This window comes from Aquarana catesbeiana, linkage group LG02, assembly GCF_042186555.1.
Source record: "Aquarana catesbeiana isolate 2022-GZ linkage group LG02, ASM4218655v1, whole genome shotgun sequence".
NCBI lineage: Eukaryota > Metazoa > Chordata > Amphibia > Anura > Ranidae > Aquarana > Aquarana catesbeiana.
The window spans coordinates 641,398,899-641,424,681 of record NC_133325.1 but is presented as its reverse complement, the minus strand read 5'-3'; the positions used below and the strand labels follow the sequence as shown (position 1 = coordinate 641,424,681).

General features: G+C 42.4%; 1 protein-coding gene across 7 annotated transcripts in view; it reads left to right on the top strand.

Moving 5' to 3' along the window:
• The window catches only part of CDKL5 (cyclin dependent kinase like 5), a 571,173-nt gene that overhangs the window by 233,599 nt on the left and 311,791 nt on the right, over positions 1 to 25,783 (top strand). For all 7 annotated transcript variants that reach the window (XM_073616451.1, XM_073616450.1, XM_073616452.1 and 4 more), the window contains 2 exons: positions 6,104 to 6,275; positions 15,149 to 15,183. In XM_073616451.1, the coding sequence (XP_073472552.1) occupies positions 6,212 to 6,275; positions 15,149 to 15,183 (99 nt within the window). In that variant the 5' untranslated portion in view covers positions 6,104 to 6,211. The remainder of the gene's footprint in view (positions 1 to 6,103; positions 6,276 to 15,148; positions 15,184 to 25,783) is intronic.

Genomic DNA, 25,783 nt, shown 5'->3' with positions numbered 1-25,783 from the left:
CTCAAGTAGTGCTGATATAGACACAATTTGCAGCACAATTTACATTATAGCATTGAAATTGTGCTGAAGTCCTGAAAAAGTGATACATGAACTACTTCTCAAATCATACTACTTGAAATCGTATCTATTAAGACACTGCCATAGAAACACATTCGATTCTACGTCAGGTCCAATTTTTAAATCGTATGTCGTGCCTGAAGTCTTTCCGGTGTGACCGAGGGCTAACAGCTGTAAAATTCTACACAGACTCAGGGTTCCCATTTACTATCGTTTCCTTTTTTTTTCCTGATTAAAAAAAAAAAATTTTGAATGTGTTCTGTTCTGAATGTGAATTGTTCTGTTCTCTAGGAACACCTGCAAAGTTTGTCAATTGGCAGTATCATTGTAACTCTGGTTTAGCAATGGGGGACAGTGCTGGCTGCCATCCAAGAGTTAAATCAGTTTGGAGCTGAAATAGCTGCCTGGACTTGTACTGCTTCCTTTCCAGCACAGCAGTACTATGCGTGCAGATGGTATATTTGGTATGCAGGTTAAAATGTATTCACATAAAAAAAACGAATTGCAAGATTCATCCAAAAGCGCTGTGTAAATTTGAAGGGACATGCTGTAAATATGTGCAAATATTGTGTAACATACTATATGGCAAACTCACTTCAATAACTGGTTATCAGTACTCGGCTGGGGTGCCGACATCGCGGGCTCCTTGGACAGGTAAGTGTCCATATCTATTTAAGGTCAGCAGCTACAGTATTTGTAGCTGCTGATTTTTATTTTTATTTTTTTCCCCAGGCTGGAACACCTCTTTAAGTAAGAACAGCAGGTATGACTGCGATCTTCGAGGTCTTGGGTTTTGGAATCATTACTCCTTCAGCACTAACTGTAGTAATATTTTATTACTTATCTATGCAAAACAAAATTGCTGATAGTTTGCCAAGCATGTCCAAATAAAAAAATGTTTATCTTGCTAACATTACACATCTAATCCATTGAATTAAAACCTATGGCTGGAAATGTTTTTATGTCATTACTAGATGGTTTTTGATTCTAATCTAACTGTAGGATCTACTTTAGTTATTTTTATCTTGTAGCTGCTAATACTTAGATACCAGAAATTGCTTAAACTTCTGGAATTGGCAGAAAGTCAGAACCACTGCTGGCTCACCAAGTAGGAAAGTAGCGTACGTTTTTTTTTCTAATATTTTAGAAAACAGTCCGACAGCAGAGATTCTGTTTTGTCATGACCATCTGTTGGAAAACCACGTGCAGTTTTTAACCGCTTCAGCCCCGGAAGATTTTACCCCCTTCCTGACCAGAGCACTTTTTGCGATTCGGCACTGCGTCGATTTAACTGACAATTGCGACGTTGCACCCAAACAAAATTGCGTCCTTTTCTTCCCACAAATAGAGCTTTCTTTTGGTGGTATTTGATCACCTCTGCGGTTTTTATTTTTTGCGCTATAAGCAAAAAAACAGCATAAATTTTGAAAAAAACGCTATATTTTTCACTTTTTGCTATAATAAATATCCCCCCAAATTATATAAAAAAACATTTTTTTTCCTCAGTTTAGGTTTAGGATATGTATTCTTCTACATATTTTTGGTAAAAAAAATCGCAATAAGTGTATATTGATTGGTTTGTGCAAAAGTTATAGCGTCTACAAAATAGGGGATAGATTTATAGCATTTTTATTATTCTTTTTTTTTTACTAGTAATGGCGGCGATCTGCGATTTTTATCAGAACTGCGACATTATGACGGACACATCGGACACTTTTGACACATTTTTGGGACCATTGGCATTTATACAGCGATCAGTGCTATAAAAATGCACTCATTACTGTAAAAATGTCACTGGCAGGGAAGAGGTTAACCACTAGGGGGTGATCAAGGGGTTAATTGTGTTCCCTATATGTGTTCTAACTGAAGGGGGGATGGGACTGTGTAGGGGAGATGACATGTGATGACAGATCAGTCTCTTCTCCCCTCAGAGAACCGGAAACTGCGTTTACACACACAGATCCCGGTTCTCCGTTTGTCACCAGAGATCGCGAGAGCCCGGGGGTAATCGCCGAGCACTCGTATCGGCTCCGGGGGCGAGCAGCGGGCATGTGCCCCTAGTGGCCACAGGGCGAAGCGACGTAACATAACGTCGTTTCGCCCAGCCGTGCCATTCTGCCACAGTAAAACTGTGGCGGCTGGTCGGCAAGTGGTTAAAACAAGTTTCTGTGGTTTGAATAGCAGTTGGGTTGCGTGTGCTGTTCATGTGCTAGAGACCCATTTGCAAAAATGTATAAAAGAATAACTATTGGGGTTGATTTACTAAAGGAGTAGAGCATGTTCACATTGCAAAGGAAATTTTCTCTTAGCTTTGTGAATAAAGTGAATCTGGGCTAATTTTAAAGTGATTGTAGATCTTATTTTCTCCATTTTATTAAAATGACAAACATGTTATACTTACCTGCTCTGTACAATGGTTTTGCACAGAGCAGCCCCAATCCTTCTCTTTTGGGGTCCCCCACCGGCGCTCCTGGCTTCACCCCCTCCCCGCTGAGTGGCACGCACCATAGCAAGATGCTTGCTATGGGGGCACTCATGCATACTGTAGGCTGGGTTCACATCTAAGCCGCATGCAGCTCACAGCAGGGGGTCCGGTGCATCACTGTTCACCATTTCAGGTCACATGTCAGCCCAAATTTTTGGCTGAATTCGGACCTGAAATGGACCAAAAGACGCACAGGACCCAGTGAAGTTTCTCACCAGAGCCGCAGCGGAGCTATGTGAACCGGCTCCATAGAGAGCCGGTCACAATCTCCTGCCATTGCGAATTGGATGCGGGGAACCGAACCCAGCCTCAAATCGTCCGATCAGATGCAAGCAAAAATCCTGTTTTTATTTTTAATTCTCCTTGGACAAGTGCATTTTAAACTTAGCTTCACTCCATTCACTAAGCTAAATGGAGGTGAACATGCTTTACTCCTAAAAAAGACCCAAATGTGTACACACCCTGGAAAATAATATGAAATGATGGGCTAGAGCAGTGGTCTCTGAACTGCGGCTCACGGGCCAGATGTGGCCCTTTGTTAGCTTTTATCTGGTCCTTGGGGCACTGTTCCTACTACTGATATAGGGTACTATTACTACTATTAATATTGCACTATTCCTTCCACTGACACCAACAATGAGGGACACCAAGCCTCCCACGGTTACCAAAGATGAAGCATTTTTCCTTCCACTGACAGCAATGATGAAAGCTATTTCTTCCACTGACACCAGCAATGGGGCACTATTCCTTTCACGAACACCAACAATGGGGCATAATTCCTTCCACTGATATAAACGATGGGATACTATTTCTCCAACTAATACCAATGATGAGGCACTATTCCTCCTCCTACTGCTCACATTTTTTACTCCCACTAACCACCATATCTGAGACATTATCCGATGCTGGGGCACTATTGCTGGCCACAATCTGGCCTTCCTAAAGTGTGAGAAACATTAAACTGTCCCTTTGTTTAAAAAGCTTGAAGAACCATGGGATAGAGTATTGTTTCTGAAAGGCTAGTGCTTGTGCCACTGATTGCACTCATTCACACCAAGTGACAAAAGTTGAGGCATACATGCTCCCATACCAGTGGCTCTTGCAGCAGGCTCTGGAAGTCTTGTGAGCTTCAGTGGACATTTGGAGTTAGAGATTGCACATACTCTGTTTGGAATGTAGCATGGCCCCCTTGGGGACCGCTGAGAATTACCTGCTAATCTGCACGACCATGACCAAGTGAACCTTCCAACCCACCTGACACTCTGGGTTCAGACATCCTGCTAATACTATAGAGCAAGAATCAAGCAACTCAGTAGTATAAGGTTCTAAAATGTTTTACTTGAACCAAATAGGAAAAGTTATTTCACAAAGAGAGGAGTAAATTCGCTGAGCCCAGATAACAGCGACAACTCAGCAAACAGAATCCTCCCGAAGACACAATAATCACCCCCTAGTGGATGTTCCAGTTAACTACACAAGTGGCCACACTGAGATAGATGTGATCTAGACAGCCTATACTATTTTAATGGAAGAGTTAATCTCCTGCTGGTGTTATATATATATATCTATATAGATATATATATATCTATATCTATATATGTATATATAGATATATCTATCATATATAGATATATATATAGATATATCTATATATATATCTATATATATATATAGATATATATATAGATATATCTATATATATATATATAGATATAGATAGATCTATCTATCTATCTATCTATCTATCTATCTATCTATCTATCTATCTATCTATCTATCTATCTATATATATATATATATATATAGATATATCTATAAATATATCTATATATATAGATATATCTATATATCTATCTATCTATCTATATAGATAGATAGATATATACTTCCTATGAGTAATGACAGTAAAGTTCCACATGGTAGACCTGTTGTTCTTCGCTAGCTAGTTGGAGCTCGTTAACTGTAATCCGTTTGGTTGCAGATGAAACAATGGATTCCAAGTGGTAAAGGCCTAAGGCATCTGAGTACAGTGTTCCAACAATGTAGTAAATTATACTTAGAGATGTGTGTGCACTCTGTTCTGTAATGGTGGTAGTGAATAGATAAAGATTGAGCAGCTTGCTTTCTCACCAACAACCCAAATCGATATGCAGTCTTCTAGACAGGAACACGGACGGCTACACTCCGGAACAGATTCTCTGTCTCGGCCTTCTGTAGTGGCTTTCTCCATATGTCCGTACCAATGGGTAAGCGCTGTAGATGATGCTAGTGACAGGATGTCTAACTGAAGGTAGCAGGACTAGGCCTTTCAGGCCTTGTGGTGGAAGTAGAGTTCCGCGTATTAGGCCATGACCTCTCTCTCTCTGTCACACAGAGAGGTCCGTCTTGCGTCAGGCCCAGGAGGTAGAGAGCGTGCACGGACTTCTAAGCTCCTTTTATCATCCCTCCCAGCAACCTTCAAGCCACTGCAAGGGTCCATGGGATTTGTAGTCTTGGGGTACATAGATGCATAGCAGCAGATTCAAAGAGGACCACACGCCCCATAACTCTCTCCACTTGCTCACAGATATGAGGTCACTGGCTGCACGAATAAACATGGGGACAAACAATGTTTAGAACACTGGAGGTATGATGTTTTCTGATAACAGTCCATGTCGCTACAGGAACAAAATGCCATACTGAAAATAACTCCTTCATCTATGTACGAGATGATTCAAATGGGCTCTCTTGTGGTTCCCATGTCAGATAGTGGACATTTCACCCCAGCATTTTCTGTACTTTTTTGTATGTTGTGGTGTCAGTGAGCCCTTACAGTTGTCTACAAAATTAAGTATTTCTTTGTGGGAGTTGAGTTCTACTTTAAAGTGCATATAAACCTAAAAACAAAAATGTAATATTGCAATTTACCTATATTTTCACCTAGTGATCATGTGAGTAAGAAATGTTTTGTCCCTTAATGCCAGTACGTCTTTCTCCACTATATCTGTGGGGGCAGACATTTTTGTCTTAGGTTGTAATTCAACCATGTCTGCTTTCTTGAGTTTCATTACATGTTGGAATAATGGACTAGTCCAATGATAGCGAACCTTGGCACCCCAGATGTTTTGGAACTATATTTCCCCACGATGCTCATGCACTCATGGGAAATGTAGTTTCAAAACATCTGTGGTGCAAATGTTCGCCATCACTGGACTAGTCGTTTACACTATAAGGATAAGGTTCTTTCTGCTTTCTTTTCCACTCACAGGAAGTGACAAGAACACTGCATTTGTGGCAAGATCAGCGGGTATTTTCTGTACTTGCTAAAAAACGTTCTTTGTCTGAAACAAATGCAGCCAACACATTTATGAGCTGGTAAGGTGCAATATATTACATTTTTGTTTTTGGGTTCAGATATACTTCAACTAGCATTTTTTCTTCTTTTTTTTAAATTATGAAAAGCTACAAGTGCCCAGTACACCGTTATACATTGAGAATTTGAGAGCATTATTCTGAAAATATGTTTCTGAATTTTTCTTAACACTGCCACTATTCATATTAATATTTATTCCTATTCCCTAGATGAGATCATTATCAGATTATGTGAAAACAAGTGAGCTGTGAAGATTCAACTCCCTCCATACAATCTGCCATGTTCCGTGGCTCCCCCCAGAAGCTGTGTTTGTCTTCATGAAGATTCCTAATCTTGGTAATGTGATGAATAAATTTGAGGTCCTTGGAGTTGTCGGTGAAGGTATGTTGTAAGCATGACTACTCCTAAATAAATAATTCCAAACAGCATCTGTTCTAATCTGTTCTACTTTATGCACCCACAGTATTGCTGTATTACAAGACACTATCACATGGAACAGACCATTGAACCCAAAGTCCCACCCACCAATAACACACCCTAATGATGACCTCCCACAGTGCAAGGGTAAAAAGACACATACAGGATAGAGGTAAAAAAAGATCACAAAATGAGCAACTCACGATAGTCCATCAAAATAGCAAATATGCAAAATCCTAGCTTAAAGGAGAAGTCCAGCCTGAGCTTTTTAGGTTAGGCTTCTCCTATGGGTCACAGGAGTGCAATTCGTTTTTCACTCCTGTGACCCGTTTTCAGCGGAGAGCGGTCTGAAGTCCGCTCTCTGCTGACGTCACTGCTATCAGTCAAGGCAGCACATCATCCCGACTTCCGGGCAGTCAAGGCAGCACATCATCCCGACTTCTGAAGTCTGGATCCGCCAGTTGCCTTGACTGATGGCAGTCTCAGTGTCTCAGCAAGACGCTGAGATGGCTGCTCCCCACCCCTCCACAGCTCAGCGCTCCAAACTAGCGTGGAGGAGCAGAGCAGCATCGTTCTGCTTGGGGAAGAGTGAGAACCGAGCCATCGGTGGTATTTGGTGACTCGGTTCTCAGTGAAGAGATGGCCGGGGACAGCTGCAGCATCAGTTTGATGCTGCATCCACCTAGGTAAGTATAAATAGCCAAAAAAAGCCAAACCCATACTTCTCTTTTAAATAAAGTTATCCAGAAATAGCTTCTGCATAAAATTGGCAAAATGCAGAAAAAGTAGGAAAAACAAAGCATATTATAAACAATCACAAGATGGCCGCCAATAAGGTTATCCAGAAATAGCTTCTGCATAAAATTTGCAAAACGCAGAAAAAGTAGGAAAAACAAAGCATATTATACACAATCACAAGATGGCTGCCAGTGCACATTGCAAACACCAGGCAGGCCACAATTAGTAACTTGAAATAATAGTAAAACAACAAGTTATGTGCTTGGACAACATAGCAACAAATGAGAAATAACCAAATAACCACAAAAATACTTTACAAGACCAAACACCCCACATGTGCTAAAAATAAACAAGTATAATAATGTGAATAGCTCCCCACATAAGACAAAGACAATAGATCCAAAGAAAACACTGACAGTGCACAAGGATAGGTATAATGTATAAATGTATAATGTAAATCAATACTCCACAACCAGATAGAGGAAACGTGGGGACTCTGATATATGAATAGTTGTAGAGGAGGAATGATGGTGAGAACCCCAACGCTTATACCACTAGGAAAAGAACATGCCATCCCAAACAAAAGGAGTGGGTATGGAAACCTAGTGAGGCTTCCATTAAAGAAAAAGGGTCTGGACACCCAGAATACCACATAGAAGAACAGACTGTATAGCACATAATGGAAACACATAGCAATTTTGCACATACTGTATATGTCAAAAAGTTTGCCAAAGAGATCAGGATCAGAACACATAAGTATAAAGAAGACTATCAACTGGATATCCATCCAGTCAGGGAGTATATACCCATTAACTGTGCTTCCCATCATTTCTCCGTGAATCAAGTAATCATCTAGAAGTTCCAAAGGATCATAAAAAGCAACTGAGGCCTAGTTGTTCATTGAGCCTCTTGGGAGCCAGAGTTTGTAACTCGTGGATCCATCAACTTTCCCTAGGTAAGGGTGGGACATGGTCAATCAGCATGCACTTTAAAGGTGGTATAGGATGATTCTGTTCCAAAAAGTGGCGTGCCACAGGTTGATTAGAAGTCCAGGAAGAAATTGCCTGGCTGTTGGCAGACCTGTGGTTGTTGAACCGATCCTTAAAAGAGGTTGCCTACATAGTCTTGCCTATATAGTACAGACTGCAGGGACAGTGAAGCAAGTATATTGCATAGTCTGATGTACAAGAAAGTCTGTGTTTAATATACACACTGTTGTCTGGTTGCAGTTGTAGAAAGAATTGACCGGTAAGCATATGGTGGCATGTGGTACAAACTGGACAGTGGTAACAGTCATGTTTGAGCCAGGTGGATGCTTTAGTAATGGTGTGCATCAGGAAGTCTTTCAAGCTTTTTCCCCTCCGATGGGGATGTGTGTTAGCCAGGGCCGTCTTTAATATTGTTTGGACCCTGGGCATACATTTTCTTGGGCCCTTCTGAATCCACTTATCAACTATTTGTGGGCATTGTGGGCTCAAGGGGCAGCTGCTTTGGGCCCGGGGCAGCTGCCCTTTGCCCTGTGTTAAAGACTGCCCTGGTGTTAGCTAATGTTAAGCTTTGATCGCTAGAAATGATCGGCCAGCAGTAATAGACCACATCCTTTACTGTATGGCTCTCCTGAGTAACAAGTAGGAAAAAAGGTTCAGTTTTGTGGGGTGATGTCCTGGGGAAACAACAGGGACTCCTCAGCGTCCACTACTCATTGTCTCTGTTGGTGGAGGAGTTTTCTTGAGTAGCCATGTTCAGAAAATCATTCCATCATTTGTCAAGCTGTAGTTCAGCTCTCATGGGTTTGTAGTTCCCCTTTTAAATCTCAGCATCTGGGCATATGGAATTCCATGGGCTGGGGGATGTGCACTGGGTTTATGAAGCCAAGTGTTTCTATTAGTTGGGTTGCAGTATAAACAAGTCCCCAAGGTTGTGTTGTCTTTGATTACCATTTTATAAATGTTGAGATCCAGGAAATTGATGTCAGTATGGGAAGCTGTATGTGTCAAAATGATTTGTGTAGACATATCATTGAGCTCCCCAGTCCTCTGTGTCAGATCTTTACCACTTCTGGACCAAAGGAGCAAAAGGTCATCTGTATAGCAAAGATAAAACAACACATGTGGTGCCAATCTAGGTATTAAGATGTTGTGTTCATATTGGTACAGGAATACTGTATGTTGGCAAAGAGGGTGCAACATTAGAACCCATTGCAGTCCCAGAACACTGTAAGTAAAATTTGTCATTACATTTAAAGTAATTAACGGTAAGGATAAAGCCCAGGCAGTCAAGCAAAAATGAGATAGGTGGTTTTAGATGTTCCAGTTTCATAAGGGCTTCGTGTACTGCCTGAATGCCTTCATGGTGTGGGATAACAGTATAGAGAATCTTCACATCTAAAGTAGGCAACACGCAGTCATATGGAACTGGGCCAAGTTCCTGGAGTAGGTTATTAACCATTTCCCAGTCCCTTAGAAAAGAAGGTATGCATCTAACAAAGGGTTTTAGGAAGTAGTTCACAAATACTGCGCATTGTTGCAAGACCGATTCTTTGTTGTTAATTCTGATGGATTTGAGGGAGGGTGTAAATAGCAGGACATTGTGGGTGTTCTGTAGTGAGATATGCAAATCCTTCTTTGGTTATCCATCCCTGGGCATAGCATCAGTGATGCACTTGAATTGAAAAGTGTGGTCAGTTGAAATATAGTGAAAGCCATGTTATCCTGTTATCCTAACCTATTCCAGTAGTCGGGGACATCCTGTATCACACTTGCACCCCCTTGTCGGCAGGGAGAATCACAATGGAGGAGTCAGAGGACGGGGACTTCATAGCTTCCCTCTCAGCCGAGGTGAGATTGTTTTTGGAAACCCCCTTATTGGTTGACAACCAATGTTTTATTTTATGGTCCACTGCCCGGTGGAACGTCGTCAGGGCCAGGGGACCTCAGAGGCCTCAGTGGTGCTATGTGGCCAAAACAAGGACTGAGCCTCTTTCTGAAATTTGTTATTAAAAACAGTTTTTTTTGCTAGAAAATTACTTAGAACCCCCAAACATTATACATTTTTTTGCTAACACCCTAGAGAATAAAATGGTGGTCATTGTAATACTTTTTGTCGCTTGTTTGCGCAGCGGTCTTACAAGCGCGCTTTTTTTTGGAAAAATTACACTTTTTTTTAATTAAAAAGTAAGACAACAGTAAAGTCAGTCCAATTTTTTTTGATATTGTGAAAGATAATGTTACGCCGAGTAAATTGATACCCAACATGCCATGCTTCAAAATTGCGCCCGCTCGTGGAATGGCGACAAACTTTTACCCTTAAAAATTTCCATAGGTGATGTCTAAAAAATTCTACAGGTTGCATGTTTTGAGTAACAGAGGAGGTCTAGGGCTAGAATTTTTGCTCTCACTCTACCGATCGCGGTGATACCTCACATGTGTGGTTTGAACACCGTTTTCATATGCAGGCGCTACTCACGTATGTGTTTGCTTCTGCATGCGAGCTCGTCAGGACGGGGCACGTTTAAAAATTTTTATTTTTTATTTTTACACTGTTTAAGAAAAAAAAAATTGTGTCACCTATTACAAGGAATGTAAACATTTAAAAACCTAGAGGCGGAAGTGACGTTTTAACATCGCTTCCGCCCTGCGTAGTTATGGAGATGGGTGGGGGCCATCTTCCCCTCACTCATCTCCATGCCCAGCAAGGGTGAAGATCAGATCGCCTCTGTCGCTGCTGACTGCTCCGGTAAGCAGCGGAGGGCACCGGAGCGTGGTGGGAGGTGGCCGCAGAGACCATTTTTATCTGAAACTGGACCGCTCACTGAAGAAGAGGATACCTGGGTTATGGCAGCTAGCTGCTACCATAACAGCAATATTCCTCTTCAAAGTGCCAACGTATAACGACGGTGGGCGGTCTGGAAGTGGTTAAGTAAATTTTTAAATCAAATTCCCTAAACTTGTTAGTGGGGACAAACAAAAGTCCTTTATCCAATAGACTATGTTCAGCAGGAGTAAGCTGATGCTGGCTAAGGTTGAAAACCACATTTACTTTTAATGTTTGGGCTGACCTCTTCCTCGCCATGTGGTGACGCCTCCTGGTCCTGCGCTTCCACGGGCTGTGCCAGTGGAGGGTGGGAAGCTGGTGTGCCCTGAAGCCTGTTGTGAACAAGTAGGGTATGGCCCTAAAAAAGATTGTGATCGGTTGAGGAAGGTTGAGGTGTTAGCATGTGAGGTGTTAGAATCTGTATCAATGGAAGTATTCCCAGAGCTGGCATCCACAGGTGGATTGTCGGGACAGTTGATTCTTCTACATCTGGGGTGGTGGTACATCTCCCCTGAAGTCAGTCCAAAAGTCCAGCCAAACACAGAGTTATTAGTGTACCCCTCCTTAACATTTAGTCCATTTCTCTTCTTTGAAAGCTACTATCATGCGATAATAACTATTGATGTTATCCTCCAGTTTCTTGAGTCACTCTGTATCAGTGGCAGTGGTAAGTATAGGCGTATGAACAAGCTCCTGCTTAGCCAGGTCAGAATGTAGAGAGGTAAGTTGCTTCCAATAAAGTCCACTGTTAGCAGAATCAGACCAAAACTACATTTGTTTAAAACCACACACTGCTTTGAGCAGAATTATGTTTCTGTTCTGCCAATGGTAGAACTTTTCTTAATCTTAAATCCTCTAGGAATTTGTTTTTGACGGTGGTATTCACTGAGATTTTGGCCGTGCAGCAATAAGTCTGTTTCACGCTTCTTCCTTCGAGCCAAAATGCTGTACAAGTCTGCAGGTTTAAAAAATTGCTATGCAAATACCGTGTGACATAACTCATTGTAATGACCACTATTTTACTCTCTAGGGTCTCTGCTAAAAAAACATATATAATGTTTGGGGGTTCTGAGTAATTTTCTACAGATTTATACAGATTTTTCCAGGAGAGAAATGTCAGAATTGGCCTGGGTGGGAAGGTGTTAAATAATCCCAAGGGTAGCCATGGCCTTCTATGTTTGAGATAAATGTCCAGGTGCTCACCCATAAAGAGATCCACGCAGATCCAAAAGTAGTATAAAGGCACTCATGGGTCTTGCAAAGGAGGTAGATCAAAGCAGCAGCTTTTTTTTTTACTTGACAATTAAAAAAAAGATCTCGGGACAAGGGTTATTGGCCCACTTTTTTCATCCAGATGCTAATGCAGTATCTTGCCTATGCATGTTTAAAGCAATGTTTCTCAACTCCAGTCCTTAAGTATCCCCAACAGATCATGTTTTCAGGATTTCCCTCAGATAAAACGGCTGTGGTAATTACTAAGGCAGTGAAACTGATCAAATCATCTGTGAAAAATAATGGAAAGCCTGAAAAACATGACCTGTAAAGGTATTCATCAGTTTAGGCGGATATATATTCTTCTAAATATTTTTGGTAAAAAAAATCTCAATAGGCGTATATTGATTGGTTTGTGCAAAAGTTATCGCGTCTACAAACTATAGGATAGATTTATGGACTTTTTAAAATTGTTTTTACTGGTAATGGCGGCGATCTGCGATTTTTAGCGGGACTGCGACATTGCGGCGGACAAATCTGACCCCAAATGACACTTTTTGGGGACCAGTGACATTTCTACATTGATCAGTGCTATAAAAATGCACTGATCAATATATAAATGACACTGGCAGGGAAGGGGTTAACACTAGGGGGTGATCCAGGGGTTAAGTGTGTTCCCTGGGTGTGTTCTAAAAGCCGCTCGGCTGTTATACCGGAGGAGTGGGAGGGGATGCCCCCCCTCCCGCCGCTCTTACCGGGCCTCCCATGCGATCGGGAGGCCCGGTGTCCAATCGGCTGGGGGCGGCTGGGGGCGGGCTGGAACGAAGCCATGAGTTACTTCGTTCCAGCCTTCTAATTGTAAACGCAGAAGCGATGTCACTTCCCGTTTACTCGGCTGCCAATGGCGTTGAATTTAAAAAAATACACAGTATTCAGAATCGCCATCCCTCCATAAAGAGTACCTGTCACCACCTATTACTGTCACAAGGGATGTTTACATTCCTTGTGACAGCAATAAAAGTAAAAAAAAAAAACATTTTTTTTTTTAAACACAATTTATAAGTATAAAAATAAATAAAATGAAAAAAATAAAGCGCCCCCGTCCCCGCGAGCTCGCGCAGCGAAGAAAACGCATACGGAAGTCGTGCCCGCATATGTAAACGGTGTTCAAATCACACATGTGAGGTATCGCCGTGATCGTCAGAGCGAGAGCAACAATTCTAGCCCTAGACCTCCTCTGTAACTCTAACCTGGTAACCGTAAAAAAAATTTAAAGCATCACCTATGGAAATTCATAGCTACCATAGTTTGTCGCCATTCCACTAGTGCGTGCAATTATAAAGCATGACATGTTTGGTATCTATTTACTCGGCATAGCATCATCTTTTACATTATACAAAAAAAATTGGGGAAACTTTACTGTTTGGATTTTTAAAAATGTTTTTAAATTCATGAAAGTGTCCCTTTTCCAAAAATGTGCGTTTAAAACACCGCTGCACAAATACGGTGTGATATAAAATATTGCAACAATCTCCATTTTATTCTCTAGATTCTCTGCTAAAAAAATATATATAATGTTTGGGGTTCTAAATAATTTTCTAGCAAAAAATATGGATTTTAACTTGTAAACACCAAATTTCAAAAATAGGCTTAGTCATGAAAGGGATTAAATGCATGTTCTTAAAGAGATTGTAAAGGTAAAACTAAAAAAAAAAAAAATCTCTATACTTACCTGTACTGTGCAATGGAATTGCACAGAGTGGCCGCAAACCTCCTCTTCTCAGGTCCCCCTGCCGGCACTCCTGGCTTCCCATGGGGCGCTCGTGCTCGCTCCCAAGCCCTGATGCTGTATCCATTGACACAGACAGCGTGACTTGGCTCCGCCCCCCGCACCCTCTTCACTGGCTTTGATTGAAAACACTGGGAGCCAAAGGAAGTAATTCACATTTATTGACTATTAACACCTGCAAATGCTCCTGTTAAGTGTAGTTACATATAATATCTGACCAGCGATCTTATCTTTAACTTGGGGCAGGAGAATCGAAAATGTTGACCACAGTTATTAGACTCCATGGGGGGGGATTTACTTAAACTGGGGAATGCAAAATCTGGTGCAGCTCTGCATAGACACCAATCAGCTTCCATTTTTTTTGTCAAAGCTTAATTTAACAAGCTGAGGTTAGAAGATGATTGGCTACCATAAAGAGCTGCACCAGATTTTGCACTTTTCAGTTTTAGTAAATCAAACCCAGTGTGTCATTTTGCTAGTGCAGATTATGAGGTTACAGTGCATATAAATATGTTGTTATAGCATGCTATTTCCCATCCCTGTTTTAAATACCTTGGGCTGGATTCACACCTATGCAGTTTTAGTGCTTTTTGCATTTTGCAGATTTGCACTACAGTTCATTTAACATAGTTTTCTATGGAACACGTTTTGTAGTGAAAATCTGCAAAATGCGAAAAGCACTAAAAATGTATAGGTGTGAATCCAGCCTTAGGCTCCTTTCACACAGGCTTGTCCGTTTGACGGACTCCACTTGCTCAGCTGGGATTTATCTGCTTACTGTGCTGAGACTGACCTGTCAGAGTCCCACTCTCCTCTATGGGGAGATTGGATGAAAATGAACTGCCTGTCTGTTTTCATCCGATCCCATCCGATCTGCCAAACAAATGGAAAATAGGGTCACCATCTGTCTGGATTTGGCGGACAGGATCAGACCAGATAGCAGCAGATGTCAGGAGACATGTCACCGCTGACATCCACTGCCCCATAGGGGTGGATGGAGTGCCCGATCAGGTCTGCCTGAAAAACTGACAGGTGGACCTAATCGGAAAGCCTGTGTGGCCAAAGAATCTATTTCTAATTTAGTATATCTTTACCATACTGAACATAGATGTTGCAGCAGCAAAAGGCAAGCATACACTGACCTGCCACAAACTGTGGCCATAGAAAGTGAATAGGTGAAGGAAGTGAGATACACTTTTTCATTTTATTTAAGGGTTTATAATGTGTGTACAGTTCACTTTGTTTTAGTTTTCCAATCTAATTTTGTTGTCTTCTTTTTCTCTAGGCGCTTATGGAGTGGTACTTAAATGTCGACACAAGGTAAGAAAGATTGATTACATGCAATTTTTCTGCTATATTGCAAGTACACTGCTTGGTAACTAGGGAAGCATTGAGCGTGTATCTACCAGGATTGTAATGGTTAATGTTAATACAGGTGAAAATTTGCAGTTATACTAATTTTTCCTGGCCCTTCCTAAACTCCTGCACCCTCTTTTTTTCTTGCTTTTCCTTTTTTTCTTCCTTTCCTCCCTCCCTTTTTTTGACTCTCTCCCCCTGTACTCTTCCCCAACCCCCCCCCCCCCACATCCCCTATAACTAAACATTACATTTTATTCTCTGACTATTAATTCCAAAAACCGCCCCTGAAAATCTGTATATAGAGTTATTGCTTTGCTAAGTTATTCACTGTTTATCTTCCACATGATATCTAGTATTATGTGTTTTACAAAGAATATTGTTAACCTGTTTTAACCTGACATGAACATTTAGCACTTATAAGAGTTCCATTTACAAAAATGTTAAATTTTTGTAGTTGGGCAAACATTTACTGCTTACTTCTTGTAGTTGGGCAAACATTTACTGCTTGTTATGATCCCACTATGACTAATGGGCAGTACATTTTTAATACAGAAACCTTCCACATTAGCCTCTTAGCTCTGTTGTTAAGTTTGGGAAAATATATGTATGTTTTTTGTTTCCAATCTTTTTGATTTAAGTTTTTGACAGTACAAAAGAAAGGGTACCAAAGTACGAAATTGTATCAATTGTACAAATATTCAAACAAGTGCTTTGTTAAAGAGAGGGAATTACAGCAGTATTAACATTACATAGTTAGGTTGAAAAAAAGACACAAGTACATCTAGTTTAATCAATAAATTAAAAAAAAAAATCATACAATCCCATATACATAATCCTATACCCACAGTTGATCCAGAGGAAGGTGGAAAAACCCCAGCAAATCATGATACAATTTGCTACAGCAGAGACAATTTCCTTCCTGGTACCCTGAGAGGCAATCGGATTTTTCCTGGATCAACTTTACCTATAAATGTTATTATCCAGTTATCTTATGTACATTTAGGAAATAATCCAGGCAATCTACTGAGCTGGCCAGAACCACCTCTGGAGGGAGTCTATTCTACATTTTCACAGCTCTTACCGTGAAGAGACCTTTCCGTATTTGGAGATGAAATCTCTTTTCCTCTAGATGTAAAGAGTGCCCCCTTGTCCTCTGTGATGACCTTACAGTGAATAACTCAACACCAAGTTCACTATATGGACCCCTTATGTATATGTACATGCTGATCATATCCCCCTTAATCTCCTCTTCTCAAGAGAGAATACATTTAGTTCCTCTAATCTTTGCTCATAGCTGAGCTCCTCCATGCCTCTTATCAGTTTGGTATCCTCTCTCTGCACTTTTTCCAGTTCCCCGATATCCTTTTTGAGAACTGGTGCCCAAAACTGAACTGCATATTCCAGAAGAGGTCTTTCTAATGATTTGTTCAGGGGCAAAATGATATCTTTCTCTCTGAAGTCCATACCTCTCTTAATACAAGAAAGTACTTTGCTTACTTTGGAAACCACAGCTTGGTATTGCATGCTATCATTAAACTTGTGATCCACCAAAACCCCCAGATCCTTCTCCACTATGGATTCCCCCAGTTGTACTCCCCCTAGTATGTATGATGCATGTATATTCTTAGATCCCAGGTGCATAACTTTACATTTATCAACATTAAACCTCATTTCATGTATCATATTCAGTCAAGTGAAAATTAAGTACACTAAACAAACATTTTGACTTTTTCAGTATATCTGAACATGCAAACAGTAGATCTATATTCAAACAGTGCCTACAGATAAAGATGGTACACTTGAGAAGGAACAGAAAAAATGTCTTTTCAACCATTTATTCAATAAAATAATCAATAGATGGAATGGTGTATTGTGGAAAAAGGAAGTACACACTTGGCATTGAATGCTGGTATTGTCCTCTTTAGCACTCTTGTAAGCATCTTGTATAACCGCCCATCAGTCTCCTACATTAACTCAGTGGAATTGTTGACTACCTCTCTATGTAAAATTCAGTTGCAAACCTTTTGCTTTGCATAGCATGAACAAAGCAAAGATTTGCTTCCTCAAAGTTGAAAATTCTTTCCATCAACAAAAAAAAAAACAAAAAAATGAAAAGATAATTTTTGGTTGGAGTCAGCAGACATGGATATGAACAAAGCAAAGATTAGTTAAATATTTCATAGGTGTTTACTTCTTGGAGAGTTCATCCAGTGTGTGACTATTAGTTGATGGGAAATTAATAATTATGATGGCCATATCTTGCAAATGGGAACCTTGAAACATAGCATGTATTTCAACTTGGCAGCAACAAAGCAAAATTAGATAGAATTTTTGGTTGGAGTTGGCACAAGTAGTGACATGTCCTGAGCATTGCTGGTGTATATGACAGGTGGCCTCTCAACTGCATTTGTAACAGTGGAGAATTATAACGTTTTTTACGCACCAGCGAATGCAAATGTAACCTTTTCAAAGTGAAGCCTAGTTGTCTGCGTAGTGGAGAGATCAGTCAGATCTTACCAGCACTATGTGAAAGGCACACAGTAATGCAATCTGAGCTTTTTATACAGTTTTAAGTTTATCTTGAAGGGCACAATAATTTGAAAGGAAAGTACCAGAGTCCCTAATTGTACCAACTTTGCTATATAGATATACAGGATTTCAGGCTCCTAGGTTTAATCATCATCTTTCTTTTCATTAAATTGTACTATATAACCGGTGGCTGCAGGCAACAAGTTTAAAATGGACCTATCATTCGAATTTACTTTGCACATGAATAAGTTGGGCGCCATACAGTATCAGCATTACCAAATCACATTGTTAGTTTGAGAGAAAAATGTATGGTTTTTACTGTGAAGATCCTAAAAAAGAAAATTTGTAGAAGAGAATTTTTAGCAAAATGGCAGCAAATCTATAAAAGACAAAAACAATGGCTGTGTAATAGAAAATAAACACACACTCAAACAGTAATAATGCAGCTCTGTACTCATAATACATCATGAAGGGTCATGAACCACTGCAGAACAACTAAACTCGTAACATTATGCTAGCTACCCACAGCTCTTGTTTTATAAGCTGCTTCTGCTGCAACAACTTCCATGGTGCAAACACTGTTTTTTGAAGCCTTCCGACTTTGATCCCTTGCAGCCTGGTTCTTAAGAAGGCCTTATAGACTGCTTTGTGTGGGATTGCAGGTTCTATGCTGTGCATATGGCATTTCCCTGTACAGTGGGCTTAACCAAAAGTCACTGTTAGGCTGGGTTCACACCTATGCGAATTGGATGTGGGTTTCCCCTGCATCCAATTCACAGAGCAGGAGGTTGTGACCAGTTCTCTAAGGTGCCGGTTCACACATCTCTGCAGAGGTTCCGATGCGAATTGCACAGGAGCCCTGTGCATCTTTTGGTCCGTTTCAGGTCTGAATTCAGCCCAAAATTTAGGCTGAAATCGGACCTGAAACGGTAAATGGAGACACATTGGACTCCTGCTGTGAGCCGCTGCAATCTCCAGTGTGAACCCAGCCTAAGTATCCGTGCCACTCAGAACTAGACATTTGGATAGGATGCAGAAAGAGAATGTAAGGATGAACATAAGTGCCTTTCAGCTTTTTGGCTATATCTGTTCTAACATGTTCTTGTTTAACCACTTGCTGACCGTTCTATAGTAGTTTTACTGCTACAGGACGGCAGCTGTGTGCAGGATCACGTATATATACATGATCCTGCACTTCTTCCTGCGGGGGGGGGGGACACGCTCGCCGCCAGCAGGCTGCTTCTGCTGTAATTATTCATGACAGAAGCTGATCTGTGGGTTTGGGGCACTCGATGTCCGCTGGCACCACTGATTGCCGGGCAGAGGCTCAGAACGGAGCTCTGTAAACAAGGCAGAGTTCCGTTCTGACAGGGGTGACAGGATGAATTTTGTGTTCCTGCAAAGCAGGAACTAAAATCCATCTCTTCCCCTAGTAAAAGCAATACACATAGTAAACACAAACACTGGCAAGGCACACAGTTAACCCTTTAATTGCCCTAGATGTTTAACCCCTTCCCAGCCAGTGTCATTAGTAAAGCAACCGTGCATATTTTTAGCACTGATCACTGTATTAGTGTCACTGGTTCCCAGCAAAGTGTCAGTTAGTGTCTGATTGGTCGCTGCAATATCGCAGTCCTGCTATATTTCGCTGATTTCCGCCATTACTAGTATATAAAAAAAAACGAATAAAAATTCCAGTATATATCCCATAGTTTTTAAACACTATAACATTTGGGGTAACCAAAGAATATACGCTTTTGGGATTTTTTTTACCAAGAACATGTAGGAGAATACATATTGGTCTAAATTTATGAAGAAAATTGATTTTTTTACATTTTTCTATTGGATATATTTTAGAGCAGAAAGTAAAAAAATATATATATATATTTTCAAAATTGTCGGTCTTTTCTTGCGCAAAAAATAAAAAACCCAGTGATGATCAAATATCACCAAAAGAAAGCTCTATTTGATGGGGAAAATTACATAAATTTTATTTGGGTACAGCGTTACATGACCTCGCAATTATCAGTTAGAGGTACGCAGTGCTGCATCGCAAAAAGTTGCCTGGTCATGAAGGGGGGTAAATCTTCCGGAGGTCAAGTGGTTAAACTAAATCACATATCAAAATGATCAGTAGATGCAAAGACACAACCCGCTGAATTTAGATGCAGCTCTTCCTCTTCCTGTAGAAGTGAATCTCATCCCTGCCCACTTCCCTCTCTTCCCACACACACATCTCTGGAGATTTGGAGATAGGTAGGGGTGAGAATACATTTTCTGTAAGGTCAAGGTCACATCATTGCGGTGTGCACATTGGTGCAGTGTGGTGCCATTTATTCTGAATGGCATCCCGAGACACTTGCAGTTGTGGTGTTCTGCATTAGGCCTCTTGCACATGATACTCCTGTTTGAGCATTTATTTTTTTCAGCCTTTTTTTTTGTATGTATTTGCATTTATTTACACGCATTATCGTGTATATACGTTCGTGCAAATGCAATAAAACTTATTCTCGTGTTCTTGTTCTGCACAATATATATATGGGCATGAGGCATAAATTACTGACCAAAAAAGCTGATTTTTTTAAATTTATTGAAGAATGCACAGCGCTTGTTTACGCATGCATAGGCACATTACAATTAATTGGTTGTATTTTAGCTCAGTAAAAAAAAAAAGAAGCTGTACTGAGCTTTTTCAAGCTGCAATGTGCAAGAGGCCTTATGCTGCCAAAAATGTTTCTGCATGATTTTTGATCCATTGTGGGGCATTAGGCAGCCCATTAAAATAATTGGACTGCCTAAAAGCAACACACCTTAACACGTAACACATGCGTGCTGATCGGGCTGGTATGAGTGGGCCCTAAAATATTTCCTGACTGTTGTATAACAGATGTGATTCCCATTACCTAAAAAACCCCAACCTCTTAACCTTATTCTAAACAATCAAGACCAGACCAGAGGGTTGGAGTTATAAAAGGCCGTAGCAGCCTACTTTATTAAACAATAAATACCATAACAAAAACACATCTGTTATTCAAAGATTCCTCATCTATCTAGCGTTGGTCTTTGCAGGAGATTCGTAAAACATCAGTAACATAACCATATTGCACTGCGGCCCTTCTCTTAATGAAATAATAGGCCTCAAGCCGACAAGCTGGCTCAGAGACAACCAATGACCGCAGTGCCCCCATTAACACTTTCCGTCTAACCTCCGTTATCCGGAAACCACCATCAGTACCATCAGGACCCTAGCAACGCTAGTTCCCGAAATTCTCATTGTGCCATATCTTCTTTCCCCTGCAAAGACCAAAACGCCCGCCACTGCTACGACATCCAACTTCCACGAACCTGTTTTGGAAAAGAAAAAGAAAAAACACACAACCAAAACTACCCAATTCACTTTTCCAATTTTTTTTAGGGAGGGTGGGCGGGAACTTTCCCCCACGCTTGTGATGACTCATCAGGGCGGGGACAGAATTTAACACCTTCCATGGCCCCTCCCCCTCGGCACCAAACATTTTCCCTTTCTCATGATACCATCTCCCTGTTAACCCTGTCATGTCCGCCCTTCGCCTATGTATTTCTTACTTTGCTCCGGGCTTCTCTTGACTGTTGTATAACAGATGTGATTCCCATTACCTAAAAAACCCCAACCTCTTAACCTTATTCTAAACAATCAAGACCAGACCAGAGGGTTGGAGTTATAAAAGGCCGTAGCAGCCTACTTTATTAAACAATATATACCATAACAAAAACACATCTGTTATTCAAAGATTCCTCATCTATCTAGCGTTGGTCTTTGCAGGAGATTCGTAAAACATCAGTAACATAACCATATTGCACTGCGGCCCTTCTCTTAATGAAATAATAGGCCTCAAGCCGACAAGCTGGCTCAGAGACAACCAATGACCGCAGTGCCCCCATTAACACTTTCCGTCTAACCTCCGTTATCCGGAAACCACCATCAGTACCATCAGGACCATAGCAACGCTAGTTCCCGAAATTCTCATTGTGCCATATCTTCTTTCCCCTGCAAAGACCAAAACGCCCGCCACAGCACCCAAAGGTAACAACCTTACCTTTTGGTGCACCTCCACACCCAAATAGCTCTCTGGATACCATCCTGCAGTCCCAACGCCCACAGATCAATACCCACATCATTTAAATGAACGCCATCTCTCCTCAAGTACCTCCAAGTTTCGAACTCTAATTCCAAATGCCTAATAGCCAATCCCCCATTCTTCACCATGAACTTACTCACCTCCCGGTTAATCTCCCTCCGTGCCCTATTAACACCCTCAAACGACCTGGCCATCCTCCATGTTGTCCGAGCCACCATGTCGGACCAAACTATAACCATCTTTGAAAACTCCTGCATCCAACGCCAGACATCAAATTTGATGTCCCGCGATATATACACCATAGATCTCACCCCCAAATCATTGCCCCCTAAATGCAAAACTAAAACATCCGGTGCCCTGTCCCTAAGCGCATAACGCTGCACCTCAGAAATCAATCTTCCCCACAACATACCCGGGAACCAAAACCACTTAATGCAGGCTTCCTTCCTATGAAAAACCCAACTGTCTACCTTCAAATCTCACATCTCCCCTCCTGGCCCCGTAGCTCACAAAGGAATGGCCCAATATCCAAACCAGGCCTGCCGCTGAACCTGTAAAGAAAATGACCCAAAAACAATACCCATGATCACCAGTATTCTGCAAACCTAACCCCCAATATGAACAGGATTCTTCCCAATTAACATTTTACAGCCCCACCACCAGATGAGACCTAACATATATCTGGAACCTCTGCGATTCCCACCGCCCTATGCGTTTTACAGCCTCTGCATCCATCCCATTTCTAGCCGCCTCTGTCGCAGCCCCAATCCGAAAGGAATGAGACGAAAATTTCTTCTCATTCAAACCCAAAGCCCTTAAACATTTCCTAAATACGGCCACAAATTGATAACGTGATAACGGAAACCCATCGAAATGCACCAACAAGGGACCCCCCCTTTGGCGGATACCCATAAATCCCTTAACCGCTTCCACTGGGCACAATGCCGAACCCGGCACTGGGAAACCTGCACCAACCTCCCTTTACCCATTCGATCCGTCTTTGACCTACAAAAATATAACAAAACATCCTTTTCGCATGTCACCTCCTGTATCCCAATTCCCCCTTGTACCTTCTTTGACGGACTAACCAATTCCCCAATACGAAATGCCCCGAAGAAAGACAGCAAAAATGCCCCCGTAAACATGGTGCACTCGCAGTCAGAGGAACAAACCCCCACCAACTGTGCTACCATACCTGTTAAAATCTGAAAGGTTATCGTCTCCTGGAGTCCGTACGAACCACCGATTGCCGATAGCCTTTCATCGCCTGCCTCACCCAGAAATCCTTTGTAAAGTCAGGCTGGCCTTGTAATTTGAACAAAAACGCTAAACCCGCTAACTGCTTATGCAGTGCCGATGCAGGCACTCCCTCCTCCATCATTCTCGCCACATAATACACCAGGAGCCCCACTGCACCATCCACCGACTCATCACCCACCTCTTGCACCAACGCCTGCCACTCATGCCATACTTTCGAGTATGCTGACCAGGTCACCTCACTTACCGACTTCCTGATCCATCCGGCGACGAAGCCAATGCTATCCCCCACAACCATTCAGGACAAGGCACCCTGTGCCGCTCCGCCTCCGCCGCCAACTCGCAGAACCTGTCCCACTGGAAGCGAGACAGCGCATCAGCGATAACATTCTCCACACCCGGGAGGTGTACTGCATGAATGAAAGCATTCAACTGCAAACGTCTCAAAACCAAGTGTTGTAACAACCTAATCACTGGCGGGAATGATGCAGTAATCCTGTTAATCACTTGCACCACACCTAAATTGTCCCCATGAAACCGCACTTTTCGATCCTTAAAGGCCCCACCCCACAATACAACTGCTAAAACCACCGGAAACAGTTCCAGCAGCACTAGGTTTTTTGTAAAACCCACTTCAATCCATTCCCCCGGCCATGTACCCGCACTCCACTGCCCGTGAAAGAACGCCCCATAACCTGTGGAACCGGCCGCATCCGTGAACAGTTCGAGGTCAAAGTTGCTGACTGGCTCCGACATCCATAGCGCCCGTCCATTAAAGGATTCCAAGAAGGTATGCCATACCCTCAAGTCCTCCCTGTGTTCTTTTCTCAATCTCACATAGTGCCTTGGGGACTGAATACCAGCTGTGCTGGCCACTAGCCTGCGGCAAAAAACCCTCCCCATTGGCAAACTGCAGCACGCACAATTCAGCTTACCTAATAGCGATTGCAAATCTCGAAGCTGAACTTTGCGCAACCCAATCATACCTGCGATTTCCCTTTTTAGGTCCGCCAACTTATCTTCTGGTAACCTGCATTCCATTGCCACCGAGTCCAGGACAATGCCCAGAAAACTGATGACCTTACCAGGTCCTTCCATCTTCTCGGGCGCCAATGGAATGCCAAACCTATCCGCTATGTGCTCCAGCGATGCCAGGAGCACCGCGCAGATTCTGGAAGCAGCTGGTCCTATGCAAAGGAAATCGTCCAAATAGTGGATAACCAAATTCATGCCTGACACATCCCGTACTACCCATTCTACAAAAGAACCGAACTGTTCAAATAATGCGCACGACACAGAGCAGCCCATCGGCAAGCATTGGTCCACATAAAATTGGTTATTCCAATGGCATCCCAGCAACCGGAAACTATCCGGGTGAACCGGAAGAAGCCGAAAGGCTGACTCCACATCTGCCTTAGCCATTAACGCTCCCTTGCCGTAACGCCGTACCCACCCCACCGCAGCATCAAATGATGTATAAGACACTGAACAATCTGCCTGATCAATTGCATAATTCACCGATCCCCTTTTCAGGAAGGAGAGGTGATGAATGAGCCTAAACTTATCCCGTTCTTTCTTTGGCACCACCCCCAACGGGGATACTACCAAATCGGCAAAAGGCGGTAATGGGAAAGGACCCCCCATTCTCCCTAAAGCCACCTCCTTATTTAGTTTCTCCGAAACCACGTCCGGATGTTGCATTGCTGACCTCAAATTGCGCGGAACGGGGGGAACAACCTCTAAATTACACGAAATCCCAAAACCTACTGTAAAACCTGACTCTAACAACCTCGCCGCCTCCCTGTCCGGATACCTACTTAGGAACGGCCGCATTCTGCGCACCTTCACCGGGGTCCTCCCTCTAGTTTTCAGCCTCTCCAGCGCGGCCTTTTTTCCTGTTTAAAGCATCTGGACCCCGGATGAGTTCCTCCGCACCCAGAACATTCATGCTTGTACCAACATGCACCTCCAAACTTACCGGTCCCTGAATTATATTGCCAACATACCCCTTTTTTGTTTTCGGCCGATTGTCCCTGGGCCGAAGGTCCACCGGCCCCTCCTGGAAAAAACTGGCTGGGAGCCCTCGGTGACGTCATCAGGCGCATCCACAAGCTGATGTCCTTGTGATCCCATCTCAGTTCTGGCCTTACCGCTCTGCGTTGACGAAATAATACCGCAGCCATCCTGTACCGCCATAAACCCTGTAGGCCTCCCCTATAGCATCCTGGTAGCAGAAGATCCCCGAATAATGTTCGGGATTCTTCTCCCCTATGACACTTGCCATTATCGCGAACGCATGTAACCAGTTCCTCGTCCTCCTTCTTGGAATCATCCGGTTTTACCCTGTCCAGGTTACATTTTTCTAAAAGCAGCAGGGAAAATATCTCAACGTACTCACCTTTCCACAGTTTTTCCCGCACCTCCTGTTTCAGATGAGCTCCCAGTGGTCCCTCAAAGCAGACATATACTTCACATTTTGCTGCATCTCTCAAACTGACGATGTCCTGCCTTCCCTCTGCCTTTGACGTCCCCTGCGGGGAACTACCCACCGTTGACGCCACAGCAGAAGCAGGGATTTTAGGCGCAACAACTGGCACCACCGAGCTCCCTCCAGCCGCACCGGCATCCCCGGCACTCCCACTTGTGAGACCCATGCC